The 25,769-nt window shown below is 37.2% G+C and overlaps 1 protein-coding gene and 1 long non-coding RNA gene across 2 annotated transcripts in view; one reads left to right on the top strand and one right to left on the bottom strand.

Annotated features, from left to right (window-relative positions):
- Nucleotides 1-2,060, bottom strand: part of Grin3a (glutamate ionotropic receptor NMDA type subunit 3A) — a 172,663-nt gene extending 170,603 nt beyond the window's left edge. The window contains exon 1 of the mRNA XM_004848199.4: nt 1,241-2,060. Coding sequence (XP_004848256.2) covers nt 1,241-1,939 — 699 coding nt within the window. The 5' untranslated portion in view covers nt 1,940-2,060. The remainder of the gene's footprint in view (nt 1-1,240) is intronic.
- Nucleotides 1-25,769, top strand: part of LOC110349978 (uncharacterized) — a 259,222-nt gene that overhangs the window by 24,454 nt on the left and 208,999 nt on the right. The gene's annotated exons all lie outside the window — the stretch shown is intronic.

Genomic DNA, 25,769 nt, shown 5'->3' with positions numbered 1-25,769 from the left:
GAAATCTTAGTATTGTCTTGATATTTTATGATAGCTTCTATCAAACTTTTCACTGCATATTGCCTTTACTCATTTTAGTTTTTGTCTGTGTACATATATCAAGTGGAAGAAGAGAGATAAGAAATTTTTTCGAAATAGAAGGACAGGGTGAAAATGATGTAGAGTAAGAAATCTTCTAATGTCTGGACTCTTACTAGTACACTGATGGATGTTCATCAAATCTCAGAACTTTCCTTAGTTTCTCAATCTTTAAAATGGGGCTGATTAAAGTTACCTATTTTGCTCCACAACTATTTTATTGTAAGATTTATTACAACTTGGTATTATGATAAGCCTATAAAATACAGAACATTTATTGCTTAAAGGACTCTGTCTGTCCTCTGCTTAAATATTTATCTTAGTATAATTACTTATCAACAGTTAAGTTCACAAATAGCTTCCTTTTTTTTTTTTACTGAAAATATATTTAGTGTTTTTTAACCCATAGGAAGCCACATCATTAGATTGTTGTTCCTTTATTCTTAGCTAATGAGAGCAAAAACAGACTCTCAGCAATTACATATCTACCTTTTAGCCCAAGTTACAAAGAAAGAAGGTAGGGACAAAGAAACAATCACCCAAGAGTCTCCATATCCATTTTTATGTTGTCAGATAATACTTCTAAAGGGTTCCAATGCACAAGACTACTAGCCACTCTTTACCTATAACTGTTGTACTAGTTCCAGATTTTGTTTACTCAAAGAAATTCTGAGGGATGTGCTTTCTTCCTTACGCCATCACCTTAGGGTCAGGAACATCTTCTGAAGTAAAAAAGAGCAGGTAATGCTTTTTTCGGTCACAGGCTCCCAGAGTTTCTTTTGGGAGTGTAAGGCTAGCACATTGGGGTCCCCACCCATTCCCCGCCCTACAAATTTCCAAACCTCGATCGCTCTCCATGGTTCTGAACCTCGACTTTCACCAGTTGGTAAAAGCGGTTTTTTTGTGTATTCTCATTTCACTTCTCCCACCGGCAACCCCCACCTCACATTTGATTTCTGTCTGCACTTAAAATGTTTTATGCTACTTCCACGGAGGTCCTTCTATCTACCACCTACGGACACAGCCCAATCCTTACACAATAACAAAGTTACAGCTCCCAAGTCCCTATGACTTCACCCAGATCTTTCCTTCCTCCTGCCTCCGCTAGGGTCCCGATTCCCAGCAGCGCAAATCTGCACTCCACGCGGCGGACTCCTCTCACCTGACTCTCCCGCGGAAACTCATGACGCACGATGCTGATCGCCGGGATGTGCAGGACTGAGCTGACCAAGTCGAGCTCCATCATCTCGCCCTGGCTCTGGGGGAAGGCCAGCAGCGCCGATACCCCCTGCACCACCACGGTGTGGCACACGCTCTGCAGAAAGGAGAAAGGGTCACTGCTCCACGGCGAGCTGGGAGAGGAGAAGGGCAAAAGTGGCAGATCGCCCAGGCCTGTCTCGATGGCCATCACTACTTCCAGAGATAGGTTGTAGGGCAACAGCCCCTCCACGCGGTTCAGATTGTCCACGGCGAATAGGAGGGCTTCCCGCGGCCACAAAGTCTCACCCCTGGGACCCTCCCCCGGCTTCCGGGGGCCGGGCGGTCCCCGGCCATGAAAAGCACTCCCCAGCCAGCGTGCGCCCTGAGAGGGGGCCAGGGGTCTCCAAGACCCTGGCTCCGGCTCATCCCTCTGTGCACCCGCCCGGCTGCCGTCCGGAGCGCGGCTGGTCGCTCGTGGGGCTGTGGTCCAGGGCTGCAAGTGCACCGCGCCCACCCTCACAGCGTGGCCGATGCGCTTGAGGATCTGGCAAGGCTGCGGGTGCGAGGAGGAGCCGGGCACCCCGGCCAGTACCAGTGCGCAGGGCGGCGGCAGCAGCAGACAGACCCTGCTCAGCAGCCACCACAAACTCAGTCTCCTCATTACTGAGACGCACAGGGAGAAAGCGCGCCCCCTCCTGCGCCCGGCTCGCCCCTCTGCAGCCGCCGCCTAAGGTCTCCGCCTCCAGGTCCCGAGCGCGGTTTCACTAGACCCGGTGAAGCGGTCTCAGGAGCTGGAGCGGTCTCCGGGCCATCCAAGGGAGCCTAGCGCGCCCTCGGCAGTCTCAGAACAGCTCCTGGGCTCCTCCGTCTTGCATCGTCTGCCCGCCGGGTCCCTGCACGGAGCGGGGCAGGCGGGCGGGCCAGCGCCTGTCACCCGCGGCTTGGGCGCCAGTTCCCCGCCCGCCCCATCTGCAGGGCGCCTCGGACACTGCGTCCGAGCCCGGAGGCGGCGGGGCTAAGAAACAGCCGGAGTTCCAGGCGGGCGGCGGTGACAGAGGAGCAACGCTCTTACTGGGGTGCGTTATTTTCCTTTTCCGTCCTCAGGGAGCGTTGGAGAGGGCACTCACGCTTGGGGTACAGAAGAGTCAAATTCGCCTTGCTCCACTGTTGGCTGCGGTCTCCTGGGCTCCCCCAGTGCTGGCTTCATTTTCTTTCTGCCCTCGTTATTTCCTCTCTTCCTTCCTTCCGTTATCTTCCCGCCCAGTGGCCACCACCGCTCCCTTCCTCCGAGGAGCGACGCAACTGGCCGGCAAAGGGTGGTTCTGCGCCCAGCGCCAAAGTTCTCCCCGCCTCAGCCGGCGCCTCCCTGTTGCTGAGCCCTGGCACCAGCCTGTCGCTTGGCTGCGCTAAACGCCCACTGATGGTGAGATTCCCTGGTGGCACATCCCGCGCTCTCCCGAAAGTCCTCTCCTCTCAGAGGTTGGGAGTCCGTAGTTTGCAAAATTCCCCGAGATCTAAGAGGGCAAAGGCTCTTAGTGGCGGAGAATTCTGAATTCTGAGTCGCACGGTGGCTGACAGGAGAAGAGGAGAGTCTGTGACATTAAGAAGCTCTTCTTCAGTGTGCTGCCACGAAGGGGTTTCTAGTTAAGGGTATTTAAAGCAAGGATTATTTACACATTTAATCCCCTTGTTTCCTTCTCTCTGGCATAAAGACCTTTGCCTTTTTAAAGGATCCTTGTGTTTTTAGGTTCTCAGAATTAAAACCAAGTGAACCCAAAACAATTATTTAAGAGATTAAAATACTTTCAGAGTTTAAAATAGCCAGCAACAGTTCTCAGTATAGACGAAAAGTCCCCAGGCAACAATTTCTTGTAAGTAATCTCATTTGTATAGCAATACAGTGAGGTTAGTGGCTATATGAACTGAGCATTTCCTCCATGATCAGAATAACCTGACATTAGAAGGAAAGGAAAAGGTTGAGGGGCCCGTGGTTACTACACATACAGGAAACTATTTTATATCGCAGTATCATTTAGGAGAGTGAGAGAGATACTTGGGGTGAGCAGACATTGGGGATCAGCAATTTCAAATCCAATACTGCTTCAAGAGAACCATGACCTTGGCAATCTATTTCACCTGGCCTTACCCTGATGTTTGGATCTGCTAATTGTTATGAAAATGCAGTTAGCTTTTAGCTCTGGAGAACTGTTTTGATTCATGAGCTAAAGTTTTCCTTCACCATGCTTTGAATATTTGGGATGAAGATAAAAACCCCAAGAGGGTTGCCAAGTGAATGCTGTTCCCCTCAGCACAAAATGGGTCATGCAAGACTGAGGTGCCAGAAAAAAGAAGGCTCTGGTGAGGGAAAAATGAAAATCATAGTAAGGGCTAACTAGGAGGAAAAACAGACACTCCAAGGCCCCAGAGAGAATCCCATGAATGGGAGAAAAGGTGGCTGTATCATGAGAGCAATTTCCTCTTGTTCAAAGGATTCCACCACTTGACACCTGACTAAGAAAGTGTAGAATTCCACTGTCCTTGCAAGAAGAGTTGCAATCTGATCATTGTGCAGTAAGGAGGGTGTTCATCTGTATTTGTGTATGCGTGCATCAGAGTATAGCATTCTAGGCTATGACTATGCCTCAAATCTTAGTGATCGTAGTACTTGGCATTATGCATATGTTGAGATCTGGTTCCTAAGAGAATAGTGATAGAGAATAGTTGATCTGATCATGAATGGAGTCCAAGAGCCACTGTATATGTTTTAGGCCTCTCACAAGCTCAAGATGCATTGAGAGAATGGCTGGATTGGTCTTTCACAAAAGAGGCAATTCCCAAATTTCTGGACATAGTACTGCTCCAGCTCATGGTAAAATGACAGTTCAATCCTGTGACTACTGAGTGATCTGGCAAGAAGAATGGTGCTCTCTTTTGTGCTTCCTTTGTATTTTTATTTTCTGAACTTTTCAGTTAAGATGTATCATTTCCTTTCTGTCTTCCATTTGTTGCTTGGCTCTTCATCCAGGTCACTGTGTTCACACATCTCTGACATTTTTCTCTATCCTTTCTTCACTCCTTTCTTTCCCTTTCTCTGTCTAGGTCTCTCTATCTCTGTCTCTGTCTCTCCCCTGCTCTCTTTCATGCTCCAAAGCTCCTAGCTCTATTAGATTCAGTCATCAATTCAGCAACCAATTACTAAGTTCCTACTAGGCATGAAACATTGCCATAGGGCTGTCCTAGAAACAGATGAACAAACTTTACTTAAATGAAACTGAGTTCTTTTCTCCTTTAGAAAGTTACTTAGTTCATGCCTGAACAAAATGTTAACATTGATCTTATATTCTAGTAGGAGAGACAGACATTAAAACACACAGTTAACTACATGTAGGATGTATTAGTTGCTACTTAGGAGAAAAATAACATATTAAAGAAGTATTAGGGGGAGGGCGAGTTATAATTTTAGATAGAAAACATTTCTGAGAAAATAACTTCTGAATTAAGACTTAAAGGGGAAGTGAGGAAGTGATTCTTCATTTATTTTCTTTCTCTATTTCGCATTAAGTTTATTGGTACATTTTCAGCATAAAATACAGTTACATTCATCACTGGGATCTTGTACCATTACATGATGTACCTTGGTTCTTTTATTTTTCCCCTTCCCTTGCCCTCCTTTCACCCCTCCACCCTTCCCTATTTGTAAAGACTTTGTTTCCATTTTTTTCCTTTTCTCATATTTTTTCTTTTCCCTTCTTTTCCTTCCCCTACCCCTCCCACTTCCCCTGCTCCTTTAGACCTTTTCTTCCTGTTACACAATCTCAATTATACATTTTAAAAATTACAATATCAAGATCTAGGAGACATTACCACAGATTTTACAGAATTAAAAGGATATAGAAAGCGTATTTCAAAAATGTTTTGAAATAAATTTGACAACTTCTAAGAAGTACCTTGGAAGAAGGTATTAATTAATTAATTAGGTATTAATTATTAAGAAATTAATGAAGCTAACTCTGGAGGAAATATAAAATTTGAATAACACCTATTAAAGAAAGTATATCCCTAGCTTGAAAACCTACCTATATGACAACAGCAGGCTCATATACATTTTAACTGATAAATTATATCAAACAATTAAAGTACAAAAAAGAAGGAACACTTCTCCCCTTATTTTAGCAGCTCACCATTTTGCTAATCCTAAAACTGGATAAAGATAATAGAAGAAAAAAGTATGAACATAGATAGAAATTTGTTTAACAAAACAAACTATTAGAAGTCAGATCTGGCAGTATGTAGAAAGTGGTTTTGTTATGGTGATGGCAGTGTTGGTTCAGCATTGGAAGATCCACCCCCAAAAGTCATCATTTTAACAGAGGAAAGGAAAAAGCCATATGATTCTGTCACTAGTTGGAGAAAAAGTATTGGACTAAATTCTATAGCTGTTCATGGTAAAAGCTATCAGGAGACTAGAAGTAGAACAGAACCTTCTCAACAGATTAAAGACATGTACTCCATACTTCCAGTGAGAATGCCTTATATGAATGGAGAAGATACAATGCTTTCTCCTTCAGGTGGGGAATAAGGGCAGATATGCTTACTCTTCATCTGTCCATTAAACTTTGAAACCTAGGCCCCACCAAAATAGTCTGGCAATAAAATGACACAATTAGGATAGGATTGGCAAGGTAGGAGCAAAATCCTAATATGTAGATGAAACGGTCATCTACAGAGAAAATACTAAAAAATTTCTAGGAGCCACTAGAACTTGTATTTAAATTTAGCAGGATTAGAAAATACAAGGTATATATAAAAATTCAGGACTGTGTATACTTGCTATAAATGAAGAGTTGGATATTGAAATTTAAAAGTTATGTAGGAGTACAAAGGATCTAGAAACATTAAAAAAGGAAAAACAGTGTTGGAAGAGGTTTAGTACCTAATTTTAAGACTTCTTCTAAAGCTACAGTAATCAAGGAGGTGTTGGTGTAAGGAAAGACATATAGATCATTTGAATAAAACAGAGAATCTAGAACTAGAACCACACATATATGGTCCACTGAGTTTTGAAAGATTATTTAACAGTAATATTTTATAGAATATAAACTCAATTCAAGAGCTGAGGAAGAGATAGTGTTTTCAGCGAAAGGCACTAGAACACCTGGTATCCGTATATAAAAAATTAACCTCAACCCTTTATTTCCATACATGAAAATAACTTGAAGGGATCTATGAACCTAAATATGGAGCCTAAAAGTATAAAACTTTAAGAAGAAATTATAAGGGAAAATGTTTATGAATTCAGGGTAGGCAAGAACTACCTAGTATACAAAACACATGATGTATAAAAGAAAAAAATGATAAATGAAATTCCATCAAAATTTAGAACTTTAAATGACATCATTAAAAGTAGTCCTTAAACAGACCATGTTTACAATGCATATAACCTATGACCAGAATATATAAAGAATTCTTAGAGCTCTTTAATAGACAACCCAATTAAAAAGTAGACATAAGAAGATGATAAATAGCCAGTATAGCACAAGGAAAGGTGTGCAACTCTAAAATCAGAAAAATACTAACCAGTACAATAACAAGATTGAATTATACACTCATTAGGGAGATGAAGTTAAAAGTTTTAAAAGCCTTGTCATGACTTTTTCTTTTTGTTGGATTCTCCCCCTTTGCGTTTAATTTGTCACGCCCAATGGATTCATTCTGCTGGGTTTCCTGGGGTTGTGATCCTCATTGTCTTTTCTTAGGGTATTGTCTAAAATTTTTTGGAGTGCTGGTTTGATATTCATGAAGTTTCTGAGGTGCTCTTTATCGTGAAAGTATCCTATTTTTCCATCAATTTTGAAAGATAATTTTGCAGGGTACATCAATCTGGGTTGGAGGCTATTTTCCTTTAGGGCTTGAAATACATCACTCCAAGCTCTTCTTGCCTTGAGAGTTTGCCTTGAGAAGTCTGCTGTGATTCTGATGGGCTTTCCTTTGTATGGGATTTATTTCTTTTCTCTCACTGCTTGTAGAATTTTGTTCTTCTGTTGGATTTCTGGAATCCTAACTATTATATGCCTATGTGTAGATTTTTTTTTGATCAAGGCTAGCTGGAGTCCTATATGCCTCACTTATCTGTATGTCAAGTTCTTTTCCCCTCCTTGGGAAGTTTTCTGCCATCACTTCTGTGAACAGATTTTTTATGTCATCTGCACTCTCTCCTCTTTCTTCATTGACTCCAATCTTCTTTGCAATGTCTAGCAGCTGCTGGATTGATTTCTTGTGTTCTTTTACAATTTTAATGCAATTTTTCTTTTCCTGGTCACTAATTGCAATCTTTTCTTCTATATCTGAAATTCTATCCACACATTGGTTCATTCTGCTGCGTAGACTTTCAATGGAGTTTTTAAACTCCTGGAAATTGGTTTGCATCTGTTTTATGGATTCCATTTGTTTCCTGTGTTGGGATTCCATAGTGTTCCTCAGATCCTCTATTTTTTATCTGTGTCCTCTCTAGATTTATTAATCATGTCTTGCACCATGAGCAAAATCTTTGCTGTTATCTGAGTAATTATTTCTGATTTCGTTTTTCCCAGATCCTCTTTTGTTGCCAGTTCAGAGAGTCCAGGTGGTTGAGTATCAGTTTGTTCCATCTCGTTTCCCTTTGGGGTTGCTGTAGGTGATCCAGAAGTCTGTTTTTGAGGCTTGTTTACATGTCTTCTCATTTCCACGGGGCGGGGAGGGGGCCGGTGTGTGCTTCTGGCACCCAGCAACTCAGCTTCTCTGCCCTAGGAGCTTGGGATGGTGGTGGGGGAGCTTCCTGAGGAAGTGCTTCTTGAACATATATATCTCAAGAATTCTTAAACAGAGAAAAGGGAAAATGCAAGGGCCCTAAGACAGTAGTATTTCTGGAATGTGTGAGGAACTGTCCAGAGTGACTGGAGCAAAATGACCGGGGGAGAGTAGTGGCTGTTCAGGTCAGAGAGGCAATGAGGAGGTGGCAGTCAGGATAAACCAATGAAAAATGTTAGCTTCTGCTCTGAATGGGATGAGGATGCATGAGGGCAGGAGACTGAGCAGAAGAGTGACAGGGATAATCTAAAAGGACCATGCTAGTGGTACTGCTGATAGTAGATGGGAGATGGGAAAGAATGGACACCAGGAGGTCAGAGTTGAGGATTTTGCTATAATGCTGTGAGGCATATTATTATTGTCAAACCATAACAAATTTAATAGGCTAATGTTATTATTTCCACTCTGATGAGTGGTAAATTATATCTCAGAAAAGTTGAGTTATTTGTAAAAAGTCATTACACACACAGTGAGTGGCAGTGTGACTTCAGAATTCTAAATTCATCCCAATTGCATTGTTGGTTGCAAGTATCAGTTATATTTCAAAATTGAAGCTTTGTTTATTTTATGATTACAAATGAGAACTGCTGATCTAGGAACACATGCTGGAGAGTGAAGCAGATGAAAGCAAACACAAATGCTCACAATTTAAAATGTGCTTTTGAGTAAATATGCGCTTTCTTGTACCAGAAACATTGCAGTAAGACTGTGATACTATGGAGGTTGCCCAGCAAAACCTCCAGCGAAAGATGCTGTGGGGATGGGGCACTTAGATTTGGAATGGGTGACATTTAACCTCCCAAGCTTGAGCCTCCTACTTTGTGCAGTGTTGTGGTGACAGCTTCTGTCAGTTGTCTACATAGTCATGGCAGTAGGTGGTTCCTGGCAAACGTTTCAAGTTCCATGGAAATGGGGGAACTTCTTGCTATATATTTATAATGTTTTGGAAAAACTATCCTTTTTCCTCTTATGCTGTGAAAAATTTCAAATTGTACCCCAAAACAGCTTTCTGTTTTGTAAATAGCAATAATAGTCAATGGCATGTTCCCATTTATGGGTTTGCCTTTTATACAAGGATCACTATATCAGTTTTTATCAAGATTCGGGTAGAAAATGTGCTCGCTCCTAAGCTAATGGATGTCTCCCATTTTGCCCTCACCCATGTCGCCTTTTTGGTCTCTATTTCTAGAGACCTTGTTTTTAGGGCAATCTTTCTGGATAAAACCAGATATGAACAAAAGGTAAGTGGACCTTGAAAAGAATCCAGGATAACAGAATTTTAGGAAGGAATAAATCTAGAGAAAACCTAGTATAGAAAAGGAGACCTTGAGTACTCATATATCAAAAACCTATTAATTCTTTTCTCGTTTTCTAATTTAAAAAAAACTTATATTTGCTTGATACTGTGTAACATTTTTTGAGCAACAATCATTCTATTTAAAAATAGAAGTAATTTTTATGGTTATAAAACTATCAGGCCATTACTCATTAGTATAAATTATTTTACCATGATTATCACAAAATTATTATTCTGTTGGGAATGGGGAAAGGGAAAGAAGAAGTTCATTTTGCATTATAAAAGAGTTTAGGGATATGAGAAACTTTAAGGAAGACTTACAGAAAATGTGCAAAAATTATGAAATCTTCATCATTCTAGAGCTTTGCCATAAAGGCTTTGCCCTTTATCCTGGAAAACACAAAGTAAAATGGCTTTTGTTTTGCACCACATGATTGCTTACACCCAGGAAACCAAATTTAGGTGAGAGATATTACCTACCTATAAATGAGAAAGTTTCAATATTTGTTTCCCTTTCTTCTGTGAGAAAGAATGCTGTGGTGTCCTCATTTTAGTTGTCGTTGGGGGAATGATTTATCAGCTGTGACAAGTGCTTGGCCTTTTCAACATCCACCAGGATTATTAGCTGAGTGTTTGGATTTCCTGATTCCTTCCCTAAACCTTGCCACAGTGAGCTCAAACAGGGTTTGGAGAGGATAATATGGCAGTCTCTCTCAACCTCGCTTTCTCTTTCTGCAATATTCATTCCAATTTAGCCTTTATCCAAATGACTTATGGAATAAAACTTGGCCATCACAGATTGTGACATTTTTAAAGAACTTCTTCATGCCCAGTTTGTAGCGCTAGTGTTATAATCATAGCCAAAAGAATTTGGAAATTTTCTCAAAGCGATTTGCCTTATGGATCTCATGCTTTGCATCTATAAAAGTGTTTTATTTAAGAAAAATGGTCTTTATTTCTTTAAAAAGAGAATTTGGGGAAGGTGTTCAAATGCTCAACAATTATGAAAGTTGAGCTTTTATCCTCCATGACTACATGCCAGGCAATTTGTGTACATGATCTCTTAATTTCATGGATAGACTGTTGTCCTTATTTTATAGATGATAAAACTGAGGGTTGGTAAGCCTAACTCATTTGGTAGGAACTGGGAAGCAAACTTAGATTCACTCTTCTTTTTCCCAAGACCAGGTGTTTTTCATCTGTGCTTATGGCATGAATGGAGGCATTATAGCTAGGCCTGGCTGAATAGAGACCATTATCTGACTAGAGTACAGGGATAAATGTAATTACAAAGTTATTAGATTATTATATCTCAGAGTATATAAATGAAAACTTGAGATCATAGGAAATGGTTCCCTTGCTGTTGAGTTCTACACATCATTTATTTCTTTTCTTTTGTCGAATCACAAAACATCTAGCCAGTTGGCTTTTGACTTTTTCCTATGTGAAAGGACTCTTTCTTTGTCTGTAATTTTGAATGTCATTGGAAATAACTCATAACACACAGTTAATCTTCTTAGGGTCTTTGTGCAGCAAACATATACTCAAGCTATCAAACAATATTTTAATATATGAAAATCTGGGTGATTTCAGATGGTGTGTTTGGAATGGTCTACTTGGAAAAAGTTCAATTTCAGAAAAGGTGAGCCTCTTCTTCATACTCTGACTGACATGACTTCTATCTTTACCAAAGGATTGAACAGTTCACATGTTCACATGGTCTGATCTGGCTAACTCAAATATGAGTTTGGCTGTATTTCATGTCATGAGGTATGAAGTTCTTCTACGCAGAGCTGTCCTTCATAATTTTCCAGGTGCTCTAATGGATTCAGGAAGAAGAAAATCTAATGCAAATTCTGAGTTACTCCTTGAAATGAAGGCTGGTCATCTAAATATTATTATTGAAAAGGAATGACATACTTATGAATTTGAAAATTATACTTTTTTCTTTTGGGGTTCCACCCTTGGTTTAAAACTCACCACAATTTATCCTCTTCTTGAGGGGGAGAGAGGGAAAAGGGATGAAAAAACAAGAACAAATATGTGTTATTTACCTATACCAAGTTTTCACAAGGAATGAAATCATTATTTAATACAAACATATACTAATACAAATAAAAATGAAAAAAATAAAGTTAACCACTTCCTATAAATGTAACAGTATTATAATTGGTGTATATACAGTGGGGTGGAGACTGAGTCAATACCAGCACATACTAGTTTGTGATCACATGGAACTCTACCAAAAATTTAATGGAAATCATTTTTATTCATTAATAATGTGAGCAAAATGAGATTGATTTGGATGAAGTAGTATGTACATAATAATTGCTACTGTATTCTGATATGGAATGACACCTTTCTTTTGAAGAGCTTAATGAAGTAGATTTTTCCTTCATCTCTAAGGTAAGAAGAAAGTAGATATATTAATATATTTATAGTTTTTAATGAATTTTGAGTTGCTGATGCCTAAGCCAGAATCAATATATGGACAGCCTAAGATTCCATAGCTGAAGGTAATGCAGACCTAAAGTCCTAGACCTTTTATAGCATTGAAAACTGGGAGACAACATTGACTACAATTACCATGATGGAGTGGGTGCTATGTAGGCTGATATGTCTTCTCTGATCTGCTCCCAGGCAAGATCCAGTTTTGTTTTGATATTTAATTCCATTAGGGTGAGAGCCAAGCTCTTTTGATAATGAAAACACCCACTGCCCATTTCTTTATAATGACTATATCTATCTTCATCTTCATTCATTTTTTTTCTAACTGGGAGATTTGCAACAATCTCTGCCTTTGTATGATTTCTTTCTCAAGCTCTTCGTCTGGTTGGCGGTGCTATCATGTTTCTGTGGAGTTTCAAAATGGTCTTTAGCAAAAGCAATCTTCCCTGTCTATTGTACCAGCTATTCAATCTTCCTCTTTAAGTCTCTCTACAAGCTCCCTGCTGCTTTCTAAATCAAGCTGTGATTGTGCTAGTTTATCAGACTCCCCATCATGGGGTTTAAAGTTGCTATTACAGATTTTTTTTTACTGGTATCTTTTCCAGTGCAAAAATACATTGCCTTCACTGCAGAAGGGAGTGGCAAGAAATAGGTATAATATACCACCTGCAGTTGGGAGTGTGGGTGCCAATAGACATATGGGACTGCTACAGGACATGGCCTATCACTGTCATCTTTGTTTTGAGGATAGTTTTCAAGTTACTAAGATGTTTATAGACTCCTTATACATCATTTCAATTTAATTTTATGTTAATGTTAGGATGTCTGATATTTCTACATAGTCAAGGGATATAGTTTAAAGAAATGAAGATAGTCAATATCACCTTCAATCATATTTCTCACAAGATCAGGAATCATGATGATAAATTTAATTTATTTGCAAAGTCTTACGATAATGAAAAATATAATATAATTACAATGTAATTCAGCAATATGTACATACTGAATTATTAGTTTTAATTATTTTTCCCCTCTAGTAGCAAATGATCATATGATAAAAAGGGTATGGAGCTTGGCTAACTCATTGCTTTAACCAGTTGGTTTTCATGGACTTGATGGAAACAGAGCCTTGCAATGTACATGCATAGCTGGATTTGCTTTTTTGAGTTCTTGTCTTTCTCTCAGTGAAAAACCTTCTTTGGACTTCTGTTTGTCCAGGTCTCTAAGAGGTACGTAAAACAGACTCAGCTACAATTTGAAAACAAGTTCAGCAGATTCCAGTGAACAGCAGTACAGTGAATGAAGATAAATTCTGTATTATATGTCCAAAATATTTGGGATCATCTATTATACAGCAAAGTAATTGAAATATATATAATATAAATGAAATGAAATATAAAAATCTGTATGTATGAACAACTTGTCAATAGATGCATCTTGTTAATTTTTACAAGAAAAAAATCAAAAACCAATTAGAGATTTATGGATTAAGAAAAAAACACCCAAACCTGTTAATATATTGTGGATAGTCCACATTCAATCCAAGCACTTATGTTTACATGTACAGTCTTACACAAAGAAGACTCATCCCTTTTGCAAGACCCTGCACAATGGAGCTTTCAAATCACCAAGAAATGGACATACTCAGCATGTTGCTTTTATTAAAATAATTTCATGAACACATTTAGTGCCTAGAATAAGTGGTTTTAAAGTTAGCATGTATATATCAAATTACAAAATAAACTTAAAATAGAAGATATTTTATTTGTATTTTTCAAATAGCATAAAGAGCTATATAACACAGTGACATTTTAACATTTTCCTCATTTCTCCCATTGACATTGCAAATGTGTCCACTTTTCTTTCATTCTAAACTTTCTAAAATCTTCAAACCTTTGCCTGTGTGAAGAGTTTCACAGGTATAGCCTGTGGCCTCCTAGTCTTTTATATGTACGAGTGCCTTTCTTCTGAATTCTGTATAATAGACTCCTAGAGAAAGGGTCCAAACCAGTTGACAGTTGTTACAGTCTAAATATGAAGTACACCTCAAAGCCTCATGTTGGGATTTTGTTCCCTAGTGTGACAATGTTCAGAGGTGGGGCTGTGGGAGAAAATTGGATTAGGAGGGCACTGATTTCCTTAATGGATGAGCCCATTGATGAATTCATATTTCAATGGGCTTATTGGGAGGTGTAGCCTAATTAGCTGGGTGGGTCCCTGGTGGTATAACTTTGAAGGTCATATCTTGTCCCCAGCCTCTTCCTCTCTGGTTCTATCTCCCTCTGTTTCCTAGCTGTTATGAAATAAACAACTTTCTACCACCACAGTCTTCTGCCATGATGTTTCTGCCTTGCTACAGGCCTAGGAAGAGCAGAGCCAAGTGAACATGAATTGAAATCATGCACCGAAATAAAGAAACCATTTCTCCTTTAACTTGTTTATGTCAGATATTTTGTCCTAGCAATGGAAAGCTGACTAACACAACATAAAAATGATGACTTCAAGCCATAATCTTTGGTAGTCAGAGTTAGAATAAAGGATGGGAACAGTCATAATTTAATAACTGTTTACACACTTATAGAAAGTGAATTGGCTCTGTATTAGAGAAATGGTAGGTATTTGGTATAGAATGCAGCAATAAATACAGTAAAAAAATCCCTGCTTTTTAAGTCTCACTAGTGTTGAGAGAATTTTGTTAGGGTTAGGGTTCCTTAGTTACAACTGAGTTCTTTGTATGGATAGCAAACACTGAGGAATCAATAGAAAATATTAAATAGGAAAGTATAGTATATGCTAGAAATCAGAAAATGGGATAATAGTTTGATAAAATGGAACCCATGTTATTAATATATATGTACACACATAAATATATTTTGTATTTATCATGGTAAATACAATGGTTTCTAAATTATATGGTCTCCAGATGAATAGCATTTGAGATTGCAAAAATATCACTTTAATTTTCTATAACTGAATTTTAATTTGTCTTTCAAACTTATATTTCTACTGAAGGACGAAAACTTAAATAGGTTACTAAAAAAATTCAGTGTGTTTGCATCAAGCACAGTTCCTTAGGGTTTGTTCTCTCCTTGTCTCCTTCTTTCCAAGGAAGTGGGTTTATGGATTGTCTCAGTGTTAGTGGATGGAAATTGGCTTTATGTGCAGTTCTTTCAAGCTCCTTTAAGTGTTGACAGAATTCAGTTGCTAGATTTTTCTTGTTAGCTCTTGGTTATTGATTTCCTTCAGATCCTAGAGACCACCACTAATTCCTAGAAGCCACCTGAAGTTCTTTCCCTTGTGTGCTTCCACAACATGACCACTTCTTTCATCAAGCCCTGAAGGAGAACCTCTGCTAAGATAGAACTTTATATAATATAATTATAGAAATGACAGCACCTCATCTTTACCATAAAATACAACCTAATCAGGAGAGAGGCATCCCATTAACTTGGTATATTCAACTGACTATAATCAAGTCATGGGTTTGCCTCCACCGAAAGGGAGGGATTATTCAATGATATGGAAACCAAGAGGTAGAGCTCACAGAGGCCACCCGAAGTCTGTTTACCACAAGCCTCAAAATGAGATAGAGAGCTGTGCATTCTCAGAGGCCTACTGTAAAAATGTTCCAATAGCATCTCTAATTTTTCTTTTCCTGTCAACTGGTAACATTTTTATTCTCTTGGCCAATTCTCACATTTATCATGTATGCCTTTTCCCAATCCATCTTTGAATAAATCTACAATCTTTCCCAGATTTGAGTCCTAGAGAGTTCAGGGATTTTAGAATGGTAGAAGAAAAGTGAAAATGAAAATATTCTACCTCAAGCTAGGCTCTTAAAAATATGGCCTCTAAGAATGATGACTTCTGCTATAATTTTGTAAAAGTTTACCCAAGAGCCAAAAACTTTAAAAACGTGATTGTATCCTATATGTTTTCCCTTAAATTTAATAATAAACCTTATCCTCTCTATCTAGTTTCAATAATAGAATGGTTCATGATTAAAAATAGATTATCAAGAACAAAACTAGATCAGATGATATGTCAAAAGTACAGTTCTTGCTCATAGGAATAAAAGCAGTTGGAGAATGACTTATTTAGTAAGTCCTTGCAAACTTTCATATCAACACTGAAAATCACTTTTTACATCATATTCTTCAGTTAAAGTACTAAATATAATCACAAAAGAACATTAAAAGAGTGTTTAAAGTTACTTAATAAAAGAGGAATATATCTAGTTTACATCAATCCATATGTACCCAGCCTATCAACATTGAGTCTAGTGGGAAGTTGCAAGAATTGTTCCTCCACAGTAGCCTTTGACTTCCCATCTGGTATTTGGTGATGTGATCACTCCCCCTCCCTCTCAGTCATCCCATGAATTGTGATGCCATCCTCCATAAGACCATTACCAGAGCTGAGCTCATACCAGTGTCATCCCTTTGAATCTTCAAAACTGTGAACCAAATAAGTCTCTTTTCTTATAAATTTATCCAGCCATAGGTATTTAACTATAGTAATGGAAAACTCATAATACACATACATTATTTCATTTAATTCACACAAAAACTATGAGTGTTTTTAAAATTGTGTCCCTCTCATATCTCATTGTATGTGGTTAGTACCTTCATCCAAAATCAAACAACTTAAACTCAAGTTTCTAAGTTCAAATTCTTTAATCTCTAATTGCATCCTCTATCTTGCAAATTGAATAGACAGCTTACTATCTATGTAGTAAGTTGATACTTCACATCATTTTAAGGCAAAATACTTGTAAAGGTCATGAATTAGTGTAAATGTTGTTTGCCTTTATTTACAATATTTTTGGCATGATTAATCTTTACAATTCTCATAGTCTATGTGGTTCTCATTCCAACTGTGGAATTGAAAAAAATTAGCAGAATTACACTTTTTCAAATAAAAGTACCAATTATTTTTCCAGGACAGCTTAATGAATGGAAATATCTAGAATTTTATTTAGTGCTGTTATGACATGGATTTTAGAAAGAAGGCAAGTCTGAAAAATTGGACATCAAAAGCTTCCATAATGAGAATAGGCTTTTGTGTTCTACTTAAACCTGGGTCAAATGGAGCTCCTTTGAAATGAGCTTGAGATGTCACATTATTCTTTTTCATGTCTTTTGGCTTCATAATGTGCTTAATGTTTTCTAGAGTTCCTTTGAGCACATTGACTGGTATTTTCTGAGTTCCCGGGACCCACAAAAGTACTGCTCAGGGAAACAGTCTGGTCGTGGGTGGCACATAAGCAAATATACACAAGTGCACATACCTTATGCTCTTATATACTTTTAGTATCTTCTGTCTTAAATGCCCTGTATTGTATTTTTGATATTTTTATCTTAATAAGTGGATTTTTTAAAGCCAGAAAAACAGCTCTGATGTGTGCCTGATAAGATAATGGGATCTGCTCCTTATGAAACTTAACTCTTTGTACCTCCCAAACATGCTTAAGATACCAAGGCGATGCACATTAACTAGTGGCAAACTCAAAATTCTCTTCTTGCAGTAAACTAGGTAATAGCTAATCAACCATAAACCATATTGCTTGTTTTCTAGCAATTAGAGGTATATTATACAGTGGAATTATTAATGAATAAGTGGTGCTAAGGGTTCCAGCTCTGACCCTGTCATCCACCTTCTACTTTTGATCTGCCAGAACAAAAAGTGTTTCTTGGCAAAAACAATAAAAAAACCAATAAGAGCAACAGCAAACAAAAGTCCTCACCCAAAACCAAAAACGACAAAGAACTTGGTGAAATCTGGTGGAGTCAGGCTTCTAGATGTAAATAGTCTCTCCAAAATAGCAGCCCATGTGTTTCCTTTTGTGGACACACTGATGATACAATGGTGGGACCTGATAGGCAACTAAGCCATAGCTGGCACCCAATCTTGGATAGAAATGTTCTAATGTGTTTCTCTGTTAAGATCACAGGTGATTGGGAGTGTAACTGCTGCTTTTTGAAAATGTAAAAAGAGAAAGTGAACTCAAATGATGTGTAGAGGGAAAGGAATAGGTCAAATAGCGTTCTTAGGATCTGTCATCTGAGTAGGAAGAAGCCTCCAATTTTTGAATGGAGAAACCTTTTTGAACTCCTGAATATCTGTCTCACTGGAATTAGTACTGTTACAGCTGAAAACAAACTCTATGTACCATAAAAAAACAACAAAGTGAATTCTAAGAAGTATGAGGTTTCAGGACTAGGTAAAACTTTGTTGTATAATTTGAAAGTCCTTGGGAGTATCTCTTGCATTTCAGTAGAGTGTGATAGAGGGCAAAGATCAATTCATTCTCCATTTCAATTAAATTGAATCACCACTAACCTACACATTTGCACTATATTAGTTTATTTTCCTGAAGAATTCCCACATGGTAAATTATAGTTACTATTAACATGTTTGTCTTTTGTTGTAGTTGCTACAACAAAGTTTGCTAAAGCATTTCTTGGAAATGAAGTTACAGACATTCTACTAACTTATGCCCTATAAAATTTTTATGAGTAATTTTTTAGTAATAATCTATAGAAAAATATAGTTTTCCTTTAAGAACTATGATACACCCTCCTTTCTGGAAATTAGTAATATAATTGATTCCAATTAAACCTTTAAATGTCTTTACCAGGAAGCTCAGTGTCAATTAGAAATTTGTGTCAAATAAATATGTTGGCTCTATATTTTCTTCTGTCTCTTTTGTATCAATCCTAAGATCTTTTGTTTTACATTGATATGTAATCAGCTACTGCATTTCATGTTTTTTTAATGCCCGCTGTCTCAAATCTTTTGTGAAAAATAGTAAATCTAAATTCATTCAATCAATAAATCTATTGCACCTTGTTATATATATTCTGTTGTATTAAAAAAGAAATGTTCAAATAGCATATTATGCATATGTCTAAATTATTAAACTGTATGAAGTAAATTCTCAGCCAGAATGCATAGAACTGAGTGTGGAACTGCTAGGATTGAAAGGGCTTTGAAAGTCACCTAGTTGTATTTGATGCTCAGTTTTTACATTGCCCTTGACATTATATTTTCTGAGGGTTTTCTGAGCTCAGTGTATAATTATTCCATTTTTATATCTTGTAATAAATAAACATATTAAAAACAGGCTTATTTGAATTAACGTAAGAATGCTTAACAATGTTAATATACATCACAGAATATGAAATAATTTTAATTAAAATATTTTGATCCTTTTTACATCTCTTATGCACTTATAACTATCTCAAAGTTCATTTAAGCCACTTGTTCCTGAATAATTTACATTCATCTATATGCTGGTAGGTAAGAATAACATCTAATTTGTGCATCCTAAACTTACATAAGATCATTGGCACTGAAAGAACTGTAAAATCATTTACTTTATTATTATTTTAATTTGACCCTAAGCTCAAAGTGTAATAATTTTTAAAAACTTAGACTTGGCAAAGAGTGTTCCTACACACAGGAGATTGTTTACTTTTAGCTGTAAAAAATAGCAAAAGCACATGGTGGTTTTAGTCAGTTATTTATATGCCATCTTCTCCATCACCCAGTCAAGTTGCAGACAATATGAAAAGATTGTTTAGTAGCTCTGGAAAATCTAACTGAGGAACTGGGGACATCTGAATCATAAAAGCAGCTGCCAGTGAAAATAAAACTGCTGGTTCTTGTTGGTTCCATGCACAAATGGGCAGTCATCACAGCTGGGTTTGCTGGACTATGTTGAGCAAAGAGATTCCTGTTAGTTGGTGTGGTAGAATCACTCAGTGCCTGATTCTGTGAACCTCTCTAGAAAAATTGCCTTTGAGAACACTTGATTGTAAGAAACCTTGAATCATGGGTCACTGGCTGTGATATTCTGTTTCCTTGGTAAGGAAATGCAGACTGGCTCCACTTGTTTATTTTGAATAGATACACATTCTTCTTTCAGAGAACTTTTATAGGTTCTTAGTGAGACAACAATAGATCTGAAAATGTAAATGTTCTGGAAAAAGCCCAGGTCATGGTAGCTCAGCTTAGCCAAGTCAAAGTATGTGAAAGGTAGCCTTCACTGGTCTTCACCAAGGAGTAATCTGAGCAGACATTTTTTTCAGTATGATTTACAGAATATGCAAGATTTGCCAACTTTGTTAATTAATAGCTTGAGTATTTAAGTGACAAGTGCAAGGGATGATATTTATGCAAAAGTCAAATCAGGATTATTTTGAGAATGATGTTGTAATTTAGACACCAAAATTAAGAAATAATATAAGATCACTTTAAATTGGATAACATTTGAGATTTCCTTAGAAAAACTAGTTGTGGTATGGTTTAATATTTTATTTATTTTCTTGACAGAAGATAAAATAATGCTATAATTTTTGAATAGTTATATACACTCTTACTATTAGCCTTTCAGTAAAAATGTTTACAACAGAATCAATATGGAAACAGGAGACTAGAAGAAGGTGTGTGTCAAGGAATGTTAGAGTGACAATGTAACAGGGAAAGATAATTTCAAACAGAGTGAGGCCGTCATGGAAGGGTCCCACTCTGTGGTCTGGAAGATGCTCAATTCTGTGATACAATTCTGTGATCAATCAAGCTCTCTTGTGCACCTTTGGCTTCAGGAAGCTGTGAGATACTGTAGTCTTCTGTTATGACTACAGGTTAGGTTCTCAAGAAGCAAATTCAGAACTGCCGATTTGCTTGCTGGTAACAGCATCTTTTGGGGGTGATATAAGCAGATTTTGGCAGGGGAGAAGATAATGCAGGTGAAGCAAAGGCCTCACCAGTTTCCAAAGGGAGTTCTGGAGCAGGGCTTGGCTTTTAGAGACAAAGACTTTGGTCTCTCTCCTTCAGCTGTCTTTATCAACTGGACATTGGGAGGGAGCTGCCTTGAGAAGGTGTGTTTGTGGAATTGAATAGCAAACTTTACCAAAGTGTATTTCCTCAGAGTGAATCTTTTATAAGTTATCCACATCAACATTCCTGGTAGCTGAATGTGATGGTTAATTTTCTGTGACAGTTTATTTGGATGATTTAGTGTCTAGATATTTGGCTAAACATTATTTCTGGGGTGTGTGTGTGTGTGTGTGTGTGTGTGTGTGTGTGTGTGTGTGTAGGTTGTTTTGGAATTGTTAGACTGAATAAAACAGATTGCCCTTTCTGGTGTTCGTGGTCAGCATCCAATCAGTAAAGAGCCTGAACAGAACAGAAAGGTGGAGTAAGGGAGAATTTGATCACTGGCTACTTAAACGGAAATGTTGGTTTTCTCTGGTTCTCAGACTGGGGCCACATTTGTCCTCCCTAATTCTCAGGCTTTGGAACTCAGACTGATCTACATCATCAGTTTTCCTGGGTGTCCAGTTCACAGAAGGTATATTGTGAGACTTTTCAGCCTTCATAATCATATAAGTCAATTTTTCATAATAAAATTGTCTATCTGTCTGTCTATCCATCCACCCATGTATCCATCCATCTGGCTATCTCCTAATGGTTCATTTCCTCTGAAGAACCCTGATGAATACACTAGGATCACAGTTTCTCTGTTTTGAAGGGGAATTGGTGTGGCCTGACTATAGGATTTCCTGCAGTTTTTTTGCCCAGTTAAATACAGAACAGTTATTACGTTATTATAATTATTAATGATCAGACCTAATCTTTATTATAGAGACTTTTTATTGCATTTTATTGAGACTTCTTTATGCTTTGAACACTGTGCCTAATGTTTTATAAGGCTGGTCACTTCAAGCATGACTACCGGATGAGGCAATATAGAGAACTAGGTACAAACACTGGCCTTGGAGTCAAAGCACTGTACTTGGATAAAACTCTCACACAGCTTCCTGTTTTGTAGCTGTGCAACTTACAGCAAAAGGCTTAAATTTAGAGATGCTCTCTCACAGGGTATCTGAAGTGTTAAATGAACTTAATTGTATAAAGCAGTTTAGTTGCAATAACATAAAGCTATCTGGGCCAAGGATTTAGCTCAGTTGTTCTGCTGCCTGCCTCACAAGTGCAAGGTCCCGAGTTCGATCTCCGGTACCAAAAAAAAAAAAAGCATAAAGCTATCATAATTTTTACTTATAATGTGAGTTATAGTTATTATTTTACTCGTTTTACAGATGAGGAAACAGTTTTGTAGAGGTTAATTAAGTATTAAGACACATGAACTCAGGCATTTGGCTTCTGAGTCTAGTGTTTTCCTTTTATTGAACATTATCTGTTACAACACTTTAAGTATATTGGATAGGTTGATAATCATAGAGCTGAATAGATTATATTCTCCATAACTTCTAGATGAAAGGGTCAAGATAAGTGAAGATCAACTGCATAAAGCCATATGGGATTCTTTTGACACTGAACCAAGAAAGATTTTAACTTTGAAGAGAATGTACCCATTAATATGTATTTTCATTCATTGTTCAACAAAAATCTTTGGGTTGGGCTACTGTATTCCAGCTTATTTGCTGGATTCTGAGACAAAGTGGTTAGCAGGATAGTCATTGTTTTTATGCTCATGGCCTTATGATAAAATACAAAGAAACATATTACATTGTAAAAAGAGAAATATACAAATATAAGAGGGAGATTGATCCTCAAATTAAGTTAATAACTAAGTACAGTACTTATTAAAGTTATGGCTAAGACTACTACTCTAGTACACATAAACTACATGAATCATTTCTGATCTCTGTTTCTCTAGCCCTTCCTGTGGTCTCATAGCACATAGTAGAATTACATTATACATGCTCAAAAGAAAAATAAAAAAATAAAAATTAGTATTTAGGCAAGCCATTTCAGTCAGGAGCTTTGTGTCCTGGAGAGAGCACAAGTGGGAGATATTACTTTGTTATTCAGTCAGTTGACTGCCATTTCCATTTGCTTCTTATAATGTGAACACTTTACTGAGCTGGGCATGATTCTTATGTTAAAGATACTTACTTTTCAGAAACATGGCCTCTAAACATAAACTATTTCATCTGTGCTGAATTGATGAAATAGCAATCTGTTCTGGAGGAAAAGTGTCTGGTGTTGAACTTATTTGCCTCCAAAGTAGTACAGAATACCATAGTGCACGTTACTTGATCTGTGATTAAAGTGACACTTAGTGGTAGTGTTGATTATATGAAGGTTTTGCCTTATGTTTTGAGTTTCAAAGTTAGACTATAAATGAAATGTGACTCCATACAGTATGGTCCTCATAAGAATGAATACTGGAGCCAGTTAAACTTGAGCTTAAATAAAAGTTGCATTATAACCGGCTACATGATGTTGGAGAATTCAATTAACTTCTCTATGCTCATTTACTTCCTCTGTAAAATGGGGATGGTCTTATGATATAGGTTATTATGAAGAAAGAAATGAAAATATATGTAAAGCACTTAGCTTGGTATTTTATTGAGAAATAAATGGTTTATGAAGAAAATTCACTGTCAGATATAGGATTCTAGAGAGTCAGGGTTGGCACCACAAGTAGAATTTACTTTGTGCTGACATGTGTATTAGGAACTGGTAAAACAGAAAAAAACAGTATGTAAAGCAGTGATTAAGTTTGGTTTAGGAGTTAGTGCTGGGCTTGAAACCCTATTTGCTATACTAACAAGCTTTGTAACCTTGGGTTAGTTTATTTAACTTTGTTAAGCTGTTCATCTCTAAAATTGTACAATAATTCCTGTTCAGAGGTTTGGTGTGAGGTTGCATTAAATGAAGGGATCCATGTAATACAGTTAGCTAAGTTTCTGGCAGTCAGTGTGTACTCCAAAGTATTAGCTTTTATTCTGGGGCAGTTTCATGCTCTTGAGGATTTTAATCATCCCTGCAGTTGTTTAATTTATAAATATGAGAAAACAAGCTTGATGATTTGTCTGGCTGGCCAGTGGTAATAGTTGTCTTCATCCTAGATCTTTTGAGTCAAAATTTTCTATACTGTTTCCTGTCTAATTCCCTTCAGCCCCCACCCTGTGGGAAAGACAGTGCTAAAGTTTAAACTGCTCATATAATTTTATATTTGCACAGACTTGCACTCAAAATTAATCCACAGCTAAAATTAAACTCATGGAAACTCCTAGGCAAGGTTGCAATTACACAAAAAATATGGCAAACTGAAAGATCACAATACCAGAACACATTTCTAGAATAATTGAGGATATGTCAAGCTTAAATATTGAGAGAATTTTTAAAAGAAAATGGAAGATACCTTTCTGCAAATATAAAGCATAGAGAAGTGGCAGGAGAAGGACATGAAAGAAAATTTTCGTTGTTGACTTAATTTATGGAGAATTCACAATCACTTCATGGGAAATAAATATGATCTCTTCTTTTTTCATTAATACATGTTCATGGCCAGGCATGTAGCTCAGTGGTGCCACACCTGCCTGGCAAGTGCAAGGTCCTGAGTTCAATCCCTGGAACTGAAAAAAAATCTGTTCTTTTTACTAGTTACAGAAGTCTTTTGCTATTTAAAACGTTAAAAAAATTTAATATTTATGTTTATCAATGAGGATGTTTGTGTTTATCAACTGAGGGTGAAATATTTCCTTGAACAAGAAACAAATTAATGTAAGATATCCATTGTTAGATACCTAATAGAATTGGTTCCTGGTTTTGAATTTTAGACCCTGGGGTGATGAATCAATACTTAGCATCATATTCAGAGTTATTTTAGCCTTGAAAGTATAGTGGTGTAGCTCATGTCTTTTGCACAAATGAACAAAGTACAAAATCAAGCAGTAATGGCTTTAATCTAGTCAACCTAGGTTAGGGTCATTCATACTCTACTTGGTCTAGGTGAGCCCTTCTAGTTTTTGCATTTAATCCAGGCCAAAAGGCATAGAGTTCCAACAAGACTGATGCAACTGTCTTGCTTCTTCCTCTATCACTGGGTGTTCTGATTCTGATTCAATTCTTGTTTAGTTCCCGCCATAGGAATGAGTATCTCTTACCATTTACATTGTGTCCAAGGAGCTGCGTCAAGGCAGTACTTTTAATATTCAGATGTGGATATGGTAAGTAGAAGGATGCTTATAAAAGCATTGTTTTAAAGTCATCCTCAAGGATTTTGGCTTGGATATATTACTGACTCTCCTTTTAATGTTCCCTTGCAGGATACCCAGTACTAAATGGTTTTCTTGGGCCTGCAGACTTACCTCCTTGCAGCCCCAAAGAACAAATAACACCAACATAGCCTATAAGTAGCACCAGGTAGACTAGTGTTCTTCTCTTGGGGATTTCATAATTTTTGCTTCCCACCCTATTCCCTACTCACATAATAAGGATTTCATATATCTGGGAACACTTAGTTATTATTGGACTGTTCTTACATGTTGTTCTTTTTAAAAGTAATTCATTTTAAATTTAACTGAAAAATAATAATTGTGTATAATTATGAGGTACAATCTGATGTTTTCATCTTCATTATAGTTTAGAAAGATTTAATTAAGATAATTAATATGTATAGCACTCCACCAACTTTTAATTTTTTAGACTAAGTATATCCTATAAAAATAGAGAGGAAAAAATGGTTACTAGAGGTTGAGAGAGAGAGAAATGAGGTAAGGAAAGATGTTGAGAAAGGCACGCAAAGTTTTAGTTAGACTGGGATAACAAGTTTTAGTGTTCCATTACATTTCATAATGATAAGTCTTAATAATGTACATTTTAAAATTGCTAAAATATTAAATTTTTAAAAACATTCTTACATTGCTTTTTAATTCACAATTTTTAACCAGAAACTGTTCAACTGCCTATGTGCAATGGGTTATTTATAAAATCCTACTCAACTCAATTAATTCATATATATTCCAAACACTTTATACATCAACACACCAAATTCACTTGATCTTTAAAACAACACTATTAGATACATAGTAGCATCTCCATTGTACATGTGAGAAAACTGAACAGCAGAAAAATTAAG

The sequence above is a fragment of the Heterocephalus glaber genome, unplaced genomic scaffold, assembly GCF_053883595.1.
Source record: "Heterocephalus glaber isolate CG9 unplaced genomic scaffold, H.glaber_assembly_v1.0 deba00001481, whole genome shotgun sequence".
NCBI lineage: Eukaryota > Metazoa > Chordata > Mammalia > Rodentia > Bathyergidae > Heterocephalus > Heterocephalus glaber.
The sequence above is the reverse complement of the archived record's forward strand: the minus strand, read 5'-3'. Positions and strand labels throughout refer to the sequence as shown.